Source organism: Camelina sativa, chromosome 9, assembly GCF_000633955.1.
Source record: "Camelina sativa cultivar DH55 chromosome 9, Cs, whole genome shotgun sequence".
Classification (NCBI taxonomy): domain Eukaryota; kingdom Viridiplantae; phylum Streptophyta; class Magnoliopsida; order Brassicales; family Brassicaceae; genus Camelina; species Camelina sativa.
Genome location: NC_025693.1, coordinates 24,850,309 through 24,868,450, shown reverse-complemented (window position 1 = coordinate 24,868,450; position 18,142 = coordinate 24,850,309). Strand labels below are relative to the sequence as shown.

At 34.1% G+C, this 18,142-nt stretch overlaps 2 protein-coding genes across 3 annotated transcripts; one reads left to right on the top strand and one right to left on the bottom strand.

Moving 5' to 3' along the window:
* On the top strand, nt 575-4,539 carry LOC104712123 (myosin-11-like). 2 transcript variants are annotated; one of them, XM_010428948.2, is made up of 5 exons: nt 575-758; nt 1,403-1,697; nt 1,803-3,678; nt 3,786-3,992; nt 4,095-4,539. In XM_010428948.2, exons 2-5 carry the CDS (start codon nt 1,420-1,422, stop codon nt 4,395-4,397), a joined length of 2,664 nt encoding a protein of 887 aa, XP_010427250.1. In that variant the 5' UTR covers nt 575-758; nt 1,403-1,419; the 3' UTR covers nt 4,398-4,539. The 2 variants fall into 2 exon arrangements, with proteins under 2 accessions (XP_010427250.1, XP_010427251.1); XM_010428949.2 differs by lacking the exon at nt 575-758 and adding an exon at nt 842-1,058.
* Nucleotides 6,426-9,818, bottom strand: LOC104712122 (lysine--tRNA ligase, cytoplasmic-like). The gene is made up of 10 exons (XM_010428947.2): nt 9,575-9,818; nt 9,184-9,439; nt 8,788-8,881; nt 8,507-8,687; nt 8,330-8,392; nt 8,056-8,181; nt 7,444-7,983; nt 7,128-7,271; nt 6,754-6,966; nt 6,426-6,666 (listed from the first exon to the last, which is right to left on the bottom strand). The coding sequence occupies exons 2-10, from the start codon at nt 9,422-9,424 to the stop codon at nt 6,640-6,642; spliced, it is 1,629 nt and encodes a 542-aa protein (XP_010427249.1). The 5' UTR covers nt 9,425-9,439; nt 9,575-9,818; the 3' UTR covers nt 6,426-6,639.

The following is an 18,142-nucleotide window of genomic DNA, read 5'->3' as shown; positions in this document are numbered from 1 at the left end:
CAAAAAAAAAAAAATCAACACTTATTAGTGTAATTTTATGGGTTTTTAGTGAAATAGTTAATCAAAATTACTCTTTAACCCTCTAAAAAAATTTCAAAATTTCATCAAAAACCTATTTGTAAAAAATATATATATTATGATCCCTCTAAATTATCCGCAATCTATCATTATATTTTATGGTTATCACTTCAAATTACACAATAATTACATCTTATCGTTTATAAAAACCCGTACAGGCCTTTGTCACCACTCAAATCTATGTATTTTGTGATATTTATTGGTACACAAGATTTTTTTTTTTAAAACCCTTAAACAAACCTCTTTGTAGTATAATAATCTGAAATTCTATTTGACTAGTTTGTTCGAATGTTGCTATTGAAACATGATTATAAAGTCAAGTACTATGTGTTAGTGAGTGTGAGTGACAAAATAACGTATATCTGCTACGCTCCTCTCAGTGGCTTTATCCGCGCAAAGAAATATTTAAAAAGATTTAGCAAAAGTACCCTTCACTGATGCTCTATTTACGTATTGACACCACCAAAAAGATTTTGGAGCCGTTTTGTTTCTTTTGGATTCTTTCTTCGTCGTCAACGAAGGACACACTCTTTCTCTCTCTCTCTCTCACAAGTCACAAGCAAAACACTTGTTTCGTTCAAATCGACGTTACCTAACGCTGTTAATAAATCAGCGTTTCAGTTTCTCTTCTCCGTTCGAATCATCTCAAAATTTCCGATTTGCCAAATCGCTGATTTATGGTAAGTTCATAAATCCTAAAGATTTGTATCTTTTTTTGAATTTTTGAAATTTTTGTTTTTCTCTCTGTGATTCTTTCGTTTTCTTTAAAGCTAAATTGTCTCTTCTAAAAGAAAAAAAAGGTTTCGCCTTTGGCATTTTGTTTTTCCTTTTTCAAATTTCCGACGAGTTAGAGTTTTTTTCTGGCGACGAAATCGATTAGATTGTTCAAAGAGAGAGCCTTTTTTAAAAAAGATTTCGTTACTGTTCGAGTAATCTCGCCGAACATTTGCTTCATCAGTTTCTCCGCAACTTGGATTCAGGTTCGATTTTGTGTCTTTGGTTTGTTAACAATTCGATCTGATTTGATTCGTCCCTAGGGTTTATCGTAGGCTTTGAAGATAGATGCTTAGGGTTAATTTGGTCTTTTGTTTTAGGATCAAGTCTTGTGTTTCTGAATCTCTGAGTATAGTAAATACTTTGATCATCTATGCTGTTTTCATTTCTTTTTGTTGAATTGGTTTATCTTTCATTGACCAAATTGTGTTTGTAAGATTCAGTATTTGCTGCAAAAATGTGAACTTTTTCTAGTCTAGTGCAGGAGATCAGTGTAGTTTATATTTATCTTTCGATCTATTGATTTGCGTTTTGTATGTTTTGGTTGCAGCTGCAGTTGGAGAAACAATGAAAAAGCTCTTCTTTTTTAGATCTTCGGCTGGTAATGGAACTGATAAGCAGGAAAAAGCAGCGGATAGTAAGATGAAAACCCAAGCTAACAGTCACGCTGAACAAGAGTTTGATAGTCCTAAGTCACAGGGTCAAGTTTCTGGTGGTCCAGCTCTTAGACGAAGCCTTTCTTTGTCTTCGGCAGGTTTCCTTTTTGATCAGTTTGGTGAAGCTTCCACGAATGAACTAAGCACTGCTACTAAAAGTCAGGATAGGCGGCGGAATCATTCATCTCGGTATGCCTTCTTCATTTCTTATGAGGTTTTTGTTTATTGACAATTCTCTACTTTTGTTTAATGAAACCACTGACGAACAACGTGATGTATTTGCTGTGTTCACAGATGCTTTACTCCAGAAAGACAAGTTAGGGAAAGGCAGTGTGAAGCAGACAAGCTTCAACATGATTCATCTGGGAGTTCTTCATCTTGTTCTAGTACTGTCTCTAGTAAAGTTCTGGACCGTTATATTGATGGCGAAGAGCATTTGGAACAGTGTAAGCAAAAGAGTTGTTCTTCACGCAGTGATGTCTCTGGGAGTGTAAGCCGAAGGAGGCTTCCCCCACGTGTTCAGTGGACAGTACCTACATCACCATCAGACACTTTCAATGAGAAGAGAAAGTCCCAGTCATCTAGAGAAGCTAAAGGCACCCGTTTTCGTGTCTCTTCTGCTGATTGTGTGGAAAATGGGATGAGGCATGGATCACCTCGTTCGCTTGCAAGAAATGTCATTGAAAGACTCTCTCAGACTAATGGCAAGTCAAAGGGGTCAAACCATGAACCCATCACAATTCAAGATGTCTATGGCGGATCCCTTCATAGAACTTTTGACTCAAGCTCGGATGTCACCGCCAATGTTTCACTGGCTGAACATTATGAACCTGTTAATGGATATTATGCACAGGACAGCGGAGAGCTCCAGCAAATACGTGGTAAGAAGGTGTATAAGTGTATGGAAGACGATATGGACTCCGAGCTAGAAATGAAAATCAAAGAAGCTGAGAAGAGAGCGAAATTGTTTTCTGAGGAACTGGAGCAGCAGAGATGCCTTTCCGATTGTGACTTCGATGTTTCATCTTTGGTTGGGGCAATTAGAAAACTGGAAGATGAGAGGCTCAACTTGGCATTTGAAAATATAAATCTTTTGCGGTCTCAAATGGTTGAGAGGGCTTCTGCCAGGGAAGAAATCAGATGGGTAAAGTCAGATTGGAACTTGCATATACAGAGATTGGAAAAGGAGAAGAGCGAGTTGCAGGCTGGATTGGAGAAAGAGCTTGATAGAAGGTCAGGTGAGTGGACTACAAAGCTCGAAAAATTCCAACTTGAAGAGAAGAAGCTCCGAGAGCGTGTCAGAGAGCTTGCCGAGCACAATGTCTCACTCCAAAGAGAACTATCGACTTTCCATGAAAATGAGATAGAGAACAAAGATATGATAACACATTTGGAGAGAAGAGTTGCTGAACTGACCACAACAGCAGATGAATTGCATGAAGAGAACTCCTATGTTAAACAAACTCTCTCCCAGTTACAAGAGAGTTATGCCGGTGCGACAGAAGATATTGATTTCTTAAGAAGAAACTTTGAAGAGAAGGATCAAGAATGCAGGGAGTTGCACAAATCAGTTACGAAATTTCTCAGAACTTGCAAAGAACAAGGGAAGACAATCGAGGGACTTCGAGATGGTGTCGCGGAGGAGGGTAAGAAGCAACCGTCAGAGAAATGGGACCAGTTGGTAAAAAAATTGCAGGTCGAGCAAATAAGGTTGACAGGGATTGAGCTTTCACTTAGAAGGGAAGTAGAATCAATGAAGCTTGAAACTGACTCGCTTCGCCATGAGAATATCTGTCTGCTGAATCGATTGAAAGGAAATGGTCAAGAAATAGACATTACAACTCTTAAGCTAGAGAATGAGTTGAAGATGCGTGTCTGCTACTTGCAAGACCAAGGACTGTCAATGTTAAATGAGAGCAGCCAGCTGTGTTACAAGTTACTGAAGTTTATCAAAGGGAAATTAACTCAGTTATCTGATACGAATTCAGTGAAGGACGGATTAAGTGAGCAGTTTATGATTGAATCTGAAATGAAAGTTCATGGAATAAGGCGCGGAACTGAAAACCTGAAGAGGAGTTTGCAAACGGTGACCAGTGTGGTAGCTTCGAATTCAGAGTCGTCTTGCTCAAGTTCTGGTAGACCTAAGGAACAAAGAAACCAATCAGTTGAAGTGAGTTTCTGATGTCCATTTCTTAATATATCTAATGCATCCTCAATTCTTAATGGCTTTTTACTTTACGGTAATATGTGGCTAACGTTTAGCTCAATCTCATGTAGGACACCCTGCGAGCTGAACTGAAAGCTGAGACCCTAATCACAAGTCTACTGCGGGAGAAACTGTATTCCAAGGAACAAGAAATTGAACAGTTGCAAGCAGAACTAGCAGCAGCAGTACGAGGTAATGAGATTCTAAGGTGTGAGGTTCAAAGCGGTTCGGACAACCTATCAGTTACGAGCCACGAATTGAAAGACCTCAAGCATCAGGTATTGCAAAACAAGAGTAACCCATCCCATGTCTGTTTATGTGGCTCTTGATATAAAGAAACTATTCCCAATTATATATGTAACTGATGGTTTTGACATCAGATGTTGAAAAAGGAGGAAAGCATAAACCGGCTGGAAAGCAATCTACAGGAAGCGGCAAAAGAGATGGCGAGGATGGACGCATTATTAACAAAAGTGTCAGGTGAAAGAGACCAGGTATGGAGAGAGTTGAGGCAATGCTGTGAGAAGAACATGCTTTTGAACTCAGAGAACGAGACATTGAAAGGGATGGTAGAGAAATTGGAGGAGAAGGTATTAGAGAAAGAAGGAGAGATGACAATACTACAAGACACAATTGGAAGCAAGCATCTCAACCTCCTCTCAAGTCCTGATTTCTTGGTCTAAGAGTTTTTTTTTTTTTTTTCTTGTTCATAATTCTCAGAGTTTTTCAGAACTTGGTTTAATTTTTTTTTTCACACCTTAATCATTGTTTCTTAGATGATTGGTCAATTCTTTTGGGGTTTATAGATATGATTTTTTTTCTTTTTCTTTGGGATTTGATTATCTCAAAGCTGGATTCTCTAGTCTCAGATTTGTACTTAAAAGGGGTTTATAAAAACTTAGGAGTGAAGTTTATGATAAAAGAAAATTTGTCAAATCTAATCCAATAAAATCATGATAAGCCATTTGTTTACTTTTTCACTATATAGAAAAATAAATTGTATAAAGAGAATTTTTTCATTAAATGAAAATTATTAAAAAGCAAGTTGATTTCTTTAGAGACCTCAATTGTTAATATTATAAAAATAAATTAAAATAGCAGGGGATGTACATAAATTATTTTTAATACTACTATTTTGAACCTAAAAAAATTATAATGACTATTTCACTATAATTAGTAAAAAAAATATATATATATATTGCTCAACAGCATCCTCTATCTTGTTCTTTTCTTCTAGCTTCTTGAAGAACTAACAGATACAGCCACATCAAAAGAGAGCTTTATAAAACTATTGTTCTGTATAAGTCCTCTGATCAGAATCAGAAATATAAAGGGGGTCGTTTATAGTTCTACCTCTTTCCTCCTTTCAGCCCTTTCATCACTTCTGAAGACGAAGGGAGAAGATACAGTGACAGACTTTGCTTTGGTTCTGCTATGAGTTGAAAGATTTTCACATCCCATCTTATTTCAGCATAAATCAGAGAACCAACACAAACACTTTCGATAAATCACCTCAAGCCATTGCAGTAAGCAGTATAAGATAGTTACTTTTTTTTTCTCTCTCTAAGAGGTTTTGGTACTTCAACGTACTACTAACCTGACAGACGGTAGTCTTTGCACATTGTTGGGTATTTTGCATGAAACTGAATTCCCTACAGATATGTTTTTGTGAGTATTTAAGAAACCATGTTAATCAGAGGGTTGAGTTAGTAAGTAATAGCACACAGCGATGAATGTTGTTGAAAATGGTTGGATCAGTAACCTCTTGTTTTCTGAGAGCTGGATGTTGAGAGGAGGACGTGACAGCAGAGGCCTGCAATATATGTAATAGTCAGTCCCAGCATCTATACTTAGGAAATACACAAAGAAACTTGGGAAGAAAATTACACTGGTTGAACATTTTGCAGCTTTAGAACCTTCTTTGGATGTTCGAGACAATGGTCTTTTGCGGCTTTTTTAAGCTCCCGTTGGTTCGTTTCCACTGTTTCTAGAATTTGATGAAGTTGTTTCCTGCGTAGTGGAGCTTCTTGCCAGTCTTTTTGGAGCTGTTATCCAGGTGAAGGAGTTAGAGGGCAATGCCACCACATGACTCCGGATTTTGAAGTATTTCACCAGTATAGACAGAACATACAGAGCTCGTGTTGGAATGGGTACGGTCGTCTTGGCGGAAGGGAAAGGAGATGTCAAGATCACACGATGAAAGGAGTGAGGAAGTTGATCAAGAAAGTGCTTTTGGTTCCAGGGATCGATAGAAACGTGTTGAGTGTTGGTCAGATGGCAGAAAGAGGCTATTCGATGGAGATGGGTGGAGGGGAATGCACTATTAGAGATGGGACTCGGAAAGTATTTGCTAACACCAGGTTGGAGGAGAGAGGCGTTGAGCTGCGTTTGAAGGTGATATATAGCTTAATGTGTGTCCACTTAATAATTTAGCTGTTGCATTCCACTTGGTAGTAGACTTGCTCTTTAGGTGGACCTGTCAAGTCTTTTTTATTTATGTGGTTTTTAGTTTCGAGTATGTTATTAGTCTTTGGTCTTTTAAACTAGGATGGGATGGTTTGGTTTGGTTTTAATAAAGATTTCGGAAACTTATGTATTCACTATGCGGTGCTTTTATCAAGTTTTGCTAATGGTGAATATGAATACGAATTCTAGTTGAAAATGAATACGAATTCTAGTATACCACAACCTTATACTAGAGAGAGAGAGGGTGTTAAGAAAACAAACGTTGCCTTGACTTGGTTACTTTATTTTGGCTTTTAGTCTTTCAGTTACCGAATCATTAGTTCCCAAAAAAAAAAAAAACCACTTAACAAATCCTCAGTCATGCATAAGCCCATATAGAACTCCGGATGGTGGGTCATGTCGACTCAAATATTCACATAGCCACAAGGCAGAGCTCGACAAACCATAACCAACAAAGTCTTACATCTTTGGGAAGCTAATAACATCCTGTAATTCAAAAAAAACATGAGAGACATTAGAGAGAGAGCTTGACAAAAAAAACATGAGACACGTTAGAGAGAGAGAGAGACTGACCTTGATATTGAGGGAATCGGTTAACAACATGGTGAGGCGGTCAATTCCCATACCCCAACCACCTGTAGGAGGCAATCCGTGTTCAAGAGCTACACAGAAAGACTCATCCAAGACCATTGCTTCTTCATCTCCAGAATCCCTCTCCTTCTGCTGATGAGCAAATCGCTCTCGCTGAACCACCGGATTGTTCAACTCGGTGTATGCATTGCAGAGCTGGGACAGATAAACAATTAATAAAAAAAATTCATGAAACAAGCTATGTCCCATCAAACAAAGAATATAAAAGTTCATGAAACAAGTTCTGTCCTCACAAACAAAAACAAGAATTAAAAAATTCATTAAACAAGTCAATAAAAAATTCGGTTTTTACTTACTTCTTGTTTGACTATGTAGAGCTCGAATCTTTCAGTCAAAGCATCATTAGATCTATGACTTTTAGCAAATGGACTCATGATTACTGGATGGTGGATGATGAAAGTGGGATTCACACACATCTCCTCCACATACTTTCCAACGAGCTGCAAAAGAAAAATATTTAAATATTCAAATGTAATGTTGTCTAAAGAAGGAGATACGTGTACATATTTCTCTTGACCTTACGCTTTACGCATATGCATCAATCAGATACGTGTACATATATCTCTTGACCTTAAAGCTGTACACATGCATCAATCAGATACGTGTACTTACCTTTGCTAAAAGTCGAGATGTTGTCTGGGGAGGAGGGCAATTGACCTTAAGCTTTTCACATGCATCAATCAGATACGTATTGGCTTCTTCGCTGGTCAAGTCTTTCGGAATATCAAGCTGAGCTGCTTTCTCCAGCTCGGGTATCATATCAAGTCTTCTGAAGGGAGGAGTGAAGTCGATTTCTATAGGTTCCTTATCATAGCCATTAGCATGATACTTGATTTTGCTGTAACCACCTGTTATTTCCTTCACCAAACCACTCAGCAAATCCTCAGTCATTTTCATCAATTCGTTGTAGTCTGCAAAAGCCATATAGAACTCGCAGCTGGTGAACTCCGGATGGTGGGTCATGTCAATACCCTCATTTCTGAATTGCTTTCCAATCTCAAACACACGGGTAAATCCACCTACGACAAGCTGCTTGAGATATAGCTCAGGTGCGATACGCAGAAACATACTTGTGTCCTTATCACCATGATAAACCGAAAAAGGCCGTGCAGCTCCTCCTCCAACGCTAATGCTCATGACAGGTGTCTCAACCTAGGGAGAGAGAAGATATTAATAAGCAAACCTTTAAAAATCTGTATTAAAAGCAAACCTCCTAGAGCATACCTCCACAAAATTCATCCGGTTCAAATATGACCGGATGTAATTTGTAATCTTACTTTTGGCAAGTAAGATATGGTGAATATCTTCATTGATCATAAGATCAAGATATCTTTGGCCGTATCTAGTTTCCTGACAAAAAAAAATATAATAAATCAAATCAAGCAATATTCCATCTACAGACTTGAAGCTCAATATAATAAATCAAATCAAGCAATATTCCATCTACAGACTTGAAGCTCAATATAATAAACAAAGGAAGAGGGAGAAATGATGATACCTGATCTTTGAGAATATAAGAAGTAGGATCTCGAGGTTGACCTGGAGACCATCGTTCAAGTTCCTACGATGGAAAAGAAATAAGCTTATTGATGGATTCAGAAAGCAGCGAAGCCAGATTAATAAAAATGTTTAGCACAGTATGAAAACATAAATAAAAGAGGCAACTGTTACCTACCTTTGAAACCTTTGAAGGTATCATGTGTAGGCAGTGGGAGAGGAGAGTGAATGACTCGGTTACAAGAGTCAACTCTCCTCCCCTATTCTTTTTTGTTGGAAAGCCAGTGACAGCCACAATGTCTCCAAGTCTAGCTTTGTTATGAAGCTTTGAAAAGTCAGATTCTCCTAAGGTTGAGTTTCTGAGAGACAAAAGACAAAAAAACCAAAAAAGATTACCTTGTATACATATATGTAAAAGTAAATTTGACTCTTAAATAAAGAAAAACCAAAAAAGATTACCTTGCATTAGCCATAAGTTGGACCTTGGAACCATCAGCATGTAGGTCATAGAAGAAGAGCTTAGAAGAGTGACTCCGCTTGCTCATTAATCGCCCTTGAAAAGTTTTTAAATGACAAAATGATTAAAGAACTGGTGGTTTGTCAAATCATTAAGTTCTCCGTAATAAAGCACAGGTCAACCAATTACAAATCCTCCAATCGCACAACCAATTACTTCTCTCAGTAATAAAGCACAGGTTACACCAAATCTAACACTTAAGTCAACCAATTACAAATCCTCCAATCGCACAACCAATCACACCAAATCTAACACTTAACACTTAAGTCATTCTAGTAATGGTAATGGTAAACAAAGACTGTAAAAAAAACTTATCCGATTCATTACCAAGAATGTACCTGCTAGTGAAGTTTCAGAAGCATCAACACATTCCTCCCCTTTGGCTAAATACCTATATTTTTCAATGAATTGAGGAATGGAGATGGGCACAGAAGATGTGTGAGGGTATCGAATCTCCCCAGCCACCACATCTTTCAATCTCTCCGCCAAGTATTCTTCAGAAGTTTTTTTCGAAGGTCGTATTAGGTTCTCCTCTTTCCCCTTTTTCCCCTTCCCTCGAGTTGCTCTATCGAATTCCATGGTTGTTGATGAAACCTAGGTTAGGTTAAATCAAAGCAAAAGGGAAAGTTGTAAGGGAATCGAAAGCAAAAGGCCTACAGAAATACTTTCGTCTACGGTTCCGGTACAAGTAAAAGAAGAAGAAGAAGAAGAAGAAGAAGAACCGCGAACCTTTATAAGAGATTCGCCGGCGGCGTTTACGGCAGCGGAGCAGCGGAGGGAGGGAGCGACTGCGAGCGATTCCAAGGTGCGCTTGGATACGAAAAGAGAAATGCAGGAAACAGGAGAATGCGAATACGAACTCGATGATCTTTCTTCTTTCTTCTTCTTCTTCGGAGAGAACGCGAATACGAACTCGATGATCTTCTTCTTCTTTCTTTCTTTCTTTCGTTCTTCTGCAAAAAGGTTGGTTCGTTTTAAAGTAGTCCCACCACAGCTCCCCAGTGTGAAAAGGTTTTTCAATGGGTCCCCCAAATGAAACAAACTAGCTTTTTACACTTTTCTACGATTTTTACAATATTTATTTTTATTTTGCTCACTTTTTAGTATGTTGTGTAATCTAGTTTGTATATGATAAATTCACCAATTTTAATGAGAAATGAGTTTATTTTACGAATAAATAAACTTAAAAAAAAAAAAAAGTTACATTTGAGTCATTTAGTGCTTACAACTAGTAATTTTTTTCATTCAAAAATTTATGTGATATGCATTGTGTTCTCTTTGTCGTCTATTTTAATTTTTTCTTTTTTTTTATGACTTACCGAAATATGGGAGTTCAGTAATTTTTAAAAAATACCTTCAAGTCAAATATCCTAATTATTAGCGATTTAATAACAAGTTAATTTTATAGTATGTATATATAATTTTGTTTAATTTTGGGGATCCACTTAAAACCTTTTCTAAGTTATGGTGGGACTACTTAAATTAAAACCACCTTTTTGCCAAATATATATATATATATATATATATATATGTAAAAATATGGTATATGTACTTAACAAATTCGATAATGCAAAGCATAATTTTGCTAATATGTGAGACTCACTTGAAAAAGATTCTCCAAAAATACCGCTCGTTTGATGATAAAAACTTGGTCTTAATCTTATACTAGGATATATCCCGTGCTTAAAGCACGGATCAACATTTTAAAAAAAAATTATAATATAATAATTAAAATTATTATTTTTTTAAGTTATTTTGTTTGAGATAATATTTATTTAAAATTGTTATGTAAATCTATTAGTCTATTTGAATACTAATTACTTTAGAATATTATAGTATTTTATTTTTGATGTTTTATTACAGTTTTATATTGTTTGTTGTTATATTTGCATCATTATTATGTGAAATATAAAATAGTAATTTTAATATTATAATTGTGAGTAAATAAAAATTATTAATTTATTATTTATATAAATTTAGTTTTACCAACCTGCCAATGTGGAAATTAAAACACACATTTCATACAATGAATAATATATCTTCGTTTTAAAAAAAATCAAATCACAACATATGCAGAAAAAAATATGCATTTTAAATTATAAGTATTATATGAAAATTCCAAACAATTTGTAAATAAAATAAAATAAAGATGATAGGAGAATCATAATTTGAAAACTTAACAAAATCTTCGAATTTAGTTATTAAAAATAATTGTATTGTATACTTAGATATAAATTCTTAGTTTTTAAAATTCTGATTGGTTTATATATTTTTTTCAAAAAAATAATTAGTAATTTCGTCCATAATTTATTAGAGAGAGAAAATTATTTTTTAGATTTTTTAATATTTGATCCGTAAGTGTTTTTTATTTTTAATTAATTATATTTATTTAAATTAGTTAATTAAACTTAATTATTTTTTTCTAATGGCAATTGAATGTAATTTTTTACACATTTTAAGGTTAGTTTTATATTTGTACTTCTCAATTAATATAGTAAGATATTCTTACTTTGTTTAGCCACAATAGAACGGTTTAAACACACACAATGAAAATCAGTAACAATCCCCTATATATTAATAGAAGAACATTTTGGCAAAAAAAAGCTGAGGTGTCAGCATTACAGAGCTCAGGACACTCTTTCCTTTATTTGTCATCAGCTTTTAAAAATATTTACATTTATTTATCGTTATATTTTTCCAAAAATACAATTAACACTCAAAATTAAATTTTTATATTATCTTTCTAACTTAATTATATCCTTTAATTATTTTTTATAAAATCTTTAAAATGAATTTTAAGAACCCTTTGTTCATATAATATAATAATATAAGATTGATATTATAATAACTCTCTCACGGGTTAAATTTTAATTATTATACAAATTTTTTTATAGATAAATACTACACAATCAAATTTTAAATATTTCATTTACCCATAAATATAATAGATTTTGTAAATAAAAATTACAGTAAAAACATTAAATAATTATTTTATACCGTACTATGTGCGGGTTGTTAACTAGTGTTATATATTTCTCAATAAGTTAGTTTGACTTAGTTATAGGTCTACTCTAATATCCTATTTTTGCTGCACTTTGGGGGGTTATGGTACCAGATTTTAGAGAATAATTCCTAAGAATCATATATATAAAAGTAAGGTTTCACTCTCTCCTTATTGGTCCATTTAGAAATTCAACTATAACAAAAAAAAATTTATACTAAATCACAAATTTAAAACACATTTAATCTTCACATTTAACTCATATCCCTTATATATTAATAGAGGAACATTTTGGTAAAAAAACTGAGGTGTCAGCATTACAGAGCTCTGGACACTATTTCTTTTATTTGTCATCAGCTTTTAATAATATTTACATTTATTTACTATTGTATTTTTCCCAAAATTAAATTCTTATATTTTCTTTCTAACTTAATTATATTTTCATAAATCTTTAAAATGAATTTTAAGAACTCTTTGTTCATATGATATAATAATATAAGATTGATATTATAATAATTCTCACGGGTTAAATTATAATTATTATACAATTTTTTTTTATAGATATATATACTACACAATCAAATTCTAGATTTTTCGGTTACCGATAAATATAATAGATTTTATAAATAAAAATTACAGTTAAAACATTTAATAATTATTTTATACCGCATTATGTGCGGGTTGTTACCTAGTTTTCATACAAAACTGAAATCATATAAATTATGCATTAACTTTATTTCTCCACTCAATTGTATTTAAACAAATAATAAATGAGAATTGTAACTCCCATTGTTCTAAATGTAATTTTCCATCACTTCGCTTCCTATAAATACTCATTCTCTTATTCTCTTAGTCTCTCATTCTTTCATTCTCTAATCTTTTTCCACTATCTCTTTTTTTTTTTGGTATTTTTTTTTGTTATTGTTGTTGTCTGAGTTAAAAAAAAAAATCAATTCAAATATCATTGAATTTGTATGATATGTATATCTTACATTGTTTACTTTAATGTTTTAAAAGATTTATCTCCATTGTCTATATTAGATTAACATCTAATAAGTTATTATTTTTCATACACTTCTACAATATTCACCACACAATAAGTCATGAAGTTGAAAAGATTCATCTCTAATTCTCTATTATGTACTATGATTATCTCACATATTCATGTATCATTTTTAATAATTTGTAAAGATTAATATAATAATATTTAAAGATCAATACAATTATCCATTTATAAAGTCTATTTTGTTTTGTGATCCAATAGACAAATATGTAAAGATTAATATAATATTTTTTTCATTTAAAATTTGAGGTTTTTGAAAACAAAAAGAACTTCAATTAAAAAAAATTCGTTCTTTGTGATTTAGCTGGAAATGAAATATAGAAAAAAAATATAATTTAACACCATTTAACTAAATCCTCCAAAGATGAAACCATTAGTATGAAATCTAGCACTATAAATTAAATTGATGAGTAAAAAACCAAAAAGATAGAAGTTCTCCTTGGGGTTTTAAAAAATAGTTGGATTGAAGTTCATAAAATTTTATAAGAAAACTAATTTAGTTTGTCACTTCAAAAGTAATATTTTCAATTTGAAAATTATGTGTGATTGTTGAGTTTATATCAACAAAACAACCAAATCATGTGTAAGTTAAAATTTTGATCCCCTTAGTATTCCTTTTCCTTAAGTCAGAACAAATTAAAATATTTTTTAAATCACAAATTAAAAAACATTTCATCTTGACATTTAACTCACATATTAATATAAAATTGAAATCATAGAAATTATTCATTAACTATATTTCTCCACTCAATTTTATTAAAACAAATAAGAAATTAGAATTGTAACTCTCATTTTTCTAAATATAATTTTTTTATCACTTCTCTTCATATAAATACTCATTCTCGTATTCTCTCATTCTTTCATTCTCTCATCCTTTTCCACTATATCTCAATTTTTTTTGAGAATTTGTTAAAAATACCCCTTTTTGGCCATTTTTATTTTTGCCCTCCTTTAATTTTTAATGACCATTTTACCCTTAGATGAAAAATATTTTAATCAATAAAAAGAAAAACAAAATTTTCCCGCCAAAAAAATTTCCGACATATTTTCCCGCCAACAAAATTTTTGTCAAAAAAATTTAATAAAAAATTTCGACACAAAAGATTTCCCGCCAAAAAAAATTTATAAGGTTTTTAAAAGGTTTTATAAGGTTTCTACCTTATAAAAGCCTTATAAACACCTTGTAAATGCTTTTACAGGATTTTTTAAAGAGTTTTAAAAGGTTTTTTAAACACCTTGTAAAAGCGTTTACAAGGTTTTTAAAAGGTTTTTAAAAAGGTTTTCAAAAGGTTTTCAAATGGTTTTTAAAAAGATTTTTAAAAGGTTAACACCTTGTAAACGCTTTTACAATAATTTTAAAAACCTTGTAGACGTTTTTGTAAGGTTTTTAAAAGGTTTTTAAACACCTTGTAAACGCTTTTAAAAGCTTTTTAAAAGTATTTACAAGGTTTTTAAAAGTGTTTACAATGTTTTTATAAGATATAAATTTCAATATTTTTGGCGGAAAAAAAATAATTTTTGACGGGAAAACTTTTTGATTTTGGCGGAAAAAAAAAATTTGGCGGGAAATTTTTTTTATTTTTGGCGGAAAAATATTTTCGATTTTGATGACTGTACATTCTTGTTGTACTCAAGAAAAAGGTAATTTGGTCATTTTGTATATAAAAATGGGTAGTTTTAAAAATGGTTAATATGAAGGAGTATTTTAAAAAAGGGATATAGAAAAAGAGGCATATTTGAGAATGCCCCATTTTTTTTTGTGTGTTTTTTTGTTATTGTTGTTGTATGGGTTAAAAAAATTAATTCAAATATCATTGTAAACACATAATTTTAAATTTTAGTTTTAAAGTTTGTATGATACATTATATATATATATAAATAAGGTTTCACTCTCTCCTTATTGGTTTATTTAGCATTTAATTTCTAAAAGAATCATATTTATTTTTAATTAAATTATATATATAATAATGTACATTAGTCTACAATTTAAATCCAAACTTTACTACTAAATTGTAACTGAAATTACATAAATTATAAATTGACTATTTTTCCATTCATTTTCATTCAAACACACTATAAATTATAATTAACTCTTCTATTTAATAATGTTAGAAATGTAACTTTCATCCCTTGAAATCCTATAAATAACTATTCTCACATTATCATCCACCATATCTCACATTCTAAATATTTTCTTTGTTTTGTTTATGTTCTTGCATGGGTTCAAAAATTTAAGAAAATTATTGATTTGATTCTTCAGAAATAGCATTCGAAAAAACATTTTAAAAAAAAAATTCTCAGAAAATTTTCATAATTTTATGATTATTATAACCTAAAATGAATTAACATAACTAATATAACATTTCGCGTATATGCGCGGGATATTACCTAGTATTGTTATAGAACTTGGGTTTATTTAAAAAAAAAAGAAAAAAAAAGTCAAACCGTTAAAAGTCAAAAATAATTGGCGAAACAGGTAAAGAGAACAAAAAAAACACGATGGCCTCCGCGAGTATCGCTTCTTTCTTCTCTCTCTAAAAAAACAAGAAAGAAACAAATCCAACGTCTCCGTCTCTTCTCTCTTCTTCAAACGCGTCTTCTTCTTCTCCTTCTCTATTTTAACCCTTGCATCGTCGCTTTTGCACCTCTGGTGTATCCACATTGATCTTAAGAACCCATGCTTTTGTTGCATTATATAAGAGACTAACATAACAAGCATACAACAACAACAGCAACACAAGTTCTGACCTTTGCTTGCATAATTAAATTAGAGGTTGTATAAATGAACTTCATTTTCCCCATCCACTAAATCAGACTTCAGATGCTGCTTCGTTGGGTTAACTGTTTCCACCTTACGTTACGTGCTAACTATCTCCATGCAAACAAAAGTCATTTAGAATTGTTTCTTAATCACAAATCTCTAGACTCTAGTGTACCAAAATTACAATAATTAATTATTAGCCATTTAACAAGTTAATTTTAGAGCATGTATATATAATTTGTTTAATTTGGAGGACCCACTTAATCCCTTTTCACATTGAGTTATGGTGGGACTACTTAAATTTAAACCACATTTTTGCCAAAAATATATATATATATATATATATATATATATATATTAAAACGACCGACTTTTTAAAAAAAATAATAATAAATAATAAATATAATATAATAAAATAAACTACAACTAGTGGTCCCATACCCACTAGCCACCTAACCACAAACACATTCAACAGCAGAAATAACCAACCAATATTCAATAATAATCCAATAATAAAATATAACCATATTCCAACATAATCAATATCCAAAACAACAGGAATCATAGAACCAGCAACCTAGCAATGTTCTAATGACCCAACTCTAGCAACCTAGCAATGCCAGACAACATAAAACCGAGTCCCTAGAACATCCTCCTCTTCATTGCCTTGATTCCACGATCACACTTTGCCTTTACCTGCACCACAAACACATATTGCAATGCATGAGTATTTTATAAACACTCAGTAAGGCAATCCTCCCATCTACTGGGCTATACACACAAGCAATAGAGTATCAATAACCAACACACAACAATCAACAAACGACAAATAACAAACCAGGACTCAGCATCGACCGACGCCACACATGCATCGACCGATGCCAAATGGGGAAGCATCGATCGACACAGAAGCTGCATCGACCGATGCAAGTGTAACTTGCATCGACCGATACCCAATCTGCATCGACTGACGTATGCTCGACGTAACACGAAAACCCTAGAGTTTTACGCGTCGTCCTCGCACTTGCATCGACCGACGCAAGATATGCATCGATCGACGCAACGTCGAGCACCGTGATTTCCCCGAAGCTTCTCGCCGGATCTTCGTTCCTACAACCACAAAACTCGATCCCAAGCCGCAAGAAAGCTTCCTAACGTCCATAGCAACGATCTAACAAGCCTAACATCACATAACAAGCAGATTAAAGAATCCTCTAGCTTAGACAAGCCATGGTACTCGAATCGACCGATGCAACTCCCAAACTAGGATTCCGGTTCACGGATATTATAATTCTCCCCCACCAAACTAGATTCGTCCTCGAATCTCGATCAACGATCAGCCAAGTACTCCCGTGCAACCGTCTCCACGGCCTGCACTCCTCCGACTGATCTACAGAAGGTCACCTCTAGGCGATAGACTTACGCTCCAGGCGTCATTTGCTCTCGACTTTTGGACTTTCCTTTACTCATACGCCTAAACCTTGAGTTTTTATTGGCTCCTCATCAGACCTAAGTCTGCATGCGATAATGTTGGCTCCTCATCGAGCCTAGACCCGCATGCCATAATATATAAGGAAAATCCGACTCGTCTCTCGGGTTGCCACCCTACAGCGCGCCCCCAGATCGTTATCCGAAGTCGATATACCAACCATATTCCCAAGTCACAAAGTCTCTGAATATGGCAGTACTAGGAGAACCTAAGTCCTCCAAGAGTCGCGAGCAAACGATTCTGAACACGTCTGAGCCCTATCCCTATCCAGGTTTCCTTTCCGTGGCTCGCGTAAAACATCTCAAAGTCCTACCAACCACATATCCCCTCACTGGAATACCACATGACCACACAAGGATCATATACATGCCACAAGGGCCGCCACAAAGGCCAAACAAAATGTCCTAAAGAGGACCGCCACCAAGGCCAAACAAAATGTCCTAAAGAGGACCGCCACCAAGGCCAAACAAAATGTCCTAAAGAGGACCGCCACCAAGGCCAAACAGATGTCCTAAAAAGGACCACCACCAAGGCCAAACAAATGTCCTAAAGAGGACCGCCACCAAGGCCAAACAAATGTCCTAAAGAGGACCGTCACAAAGACACTCTGGCTAAAAAACCCGTCACAAAGACCACACAATGTCTAAAAAGACCGCCACACACGGGCACACTGACTCAAAAGTCTGCCACTAAGGCCACACACAAGCCCCTTCAAGGCTTTCCACCGCTAAAATGGACAAATTCTGACTCCTGCAAAACTTTCCATAATAAGCACTTTCCATTTTTGGAAACTTTCCACTTTTGGAAACCTCCATTTCAAGAATCTTTCCTCCAAAACCCCGCCTCACGGAAACTTTGTACCCCGAACACCACCTCATCTTGTTACTGAGTCGCACAACCAACCACCCCAAGCGACCGAGTAACAAGAGAGATGGGCTGGAATACTCCATTCCCGCTCCAGCCACGGATTACAGATGGGACCA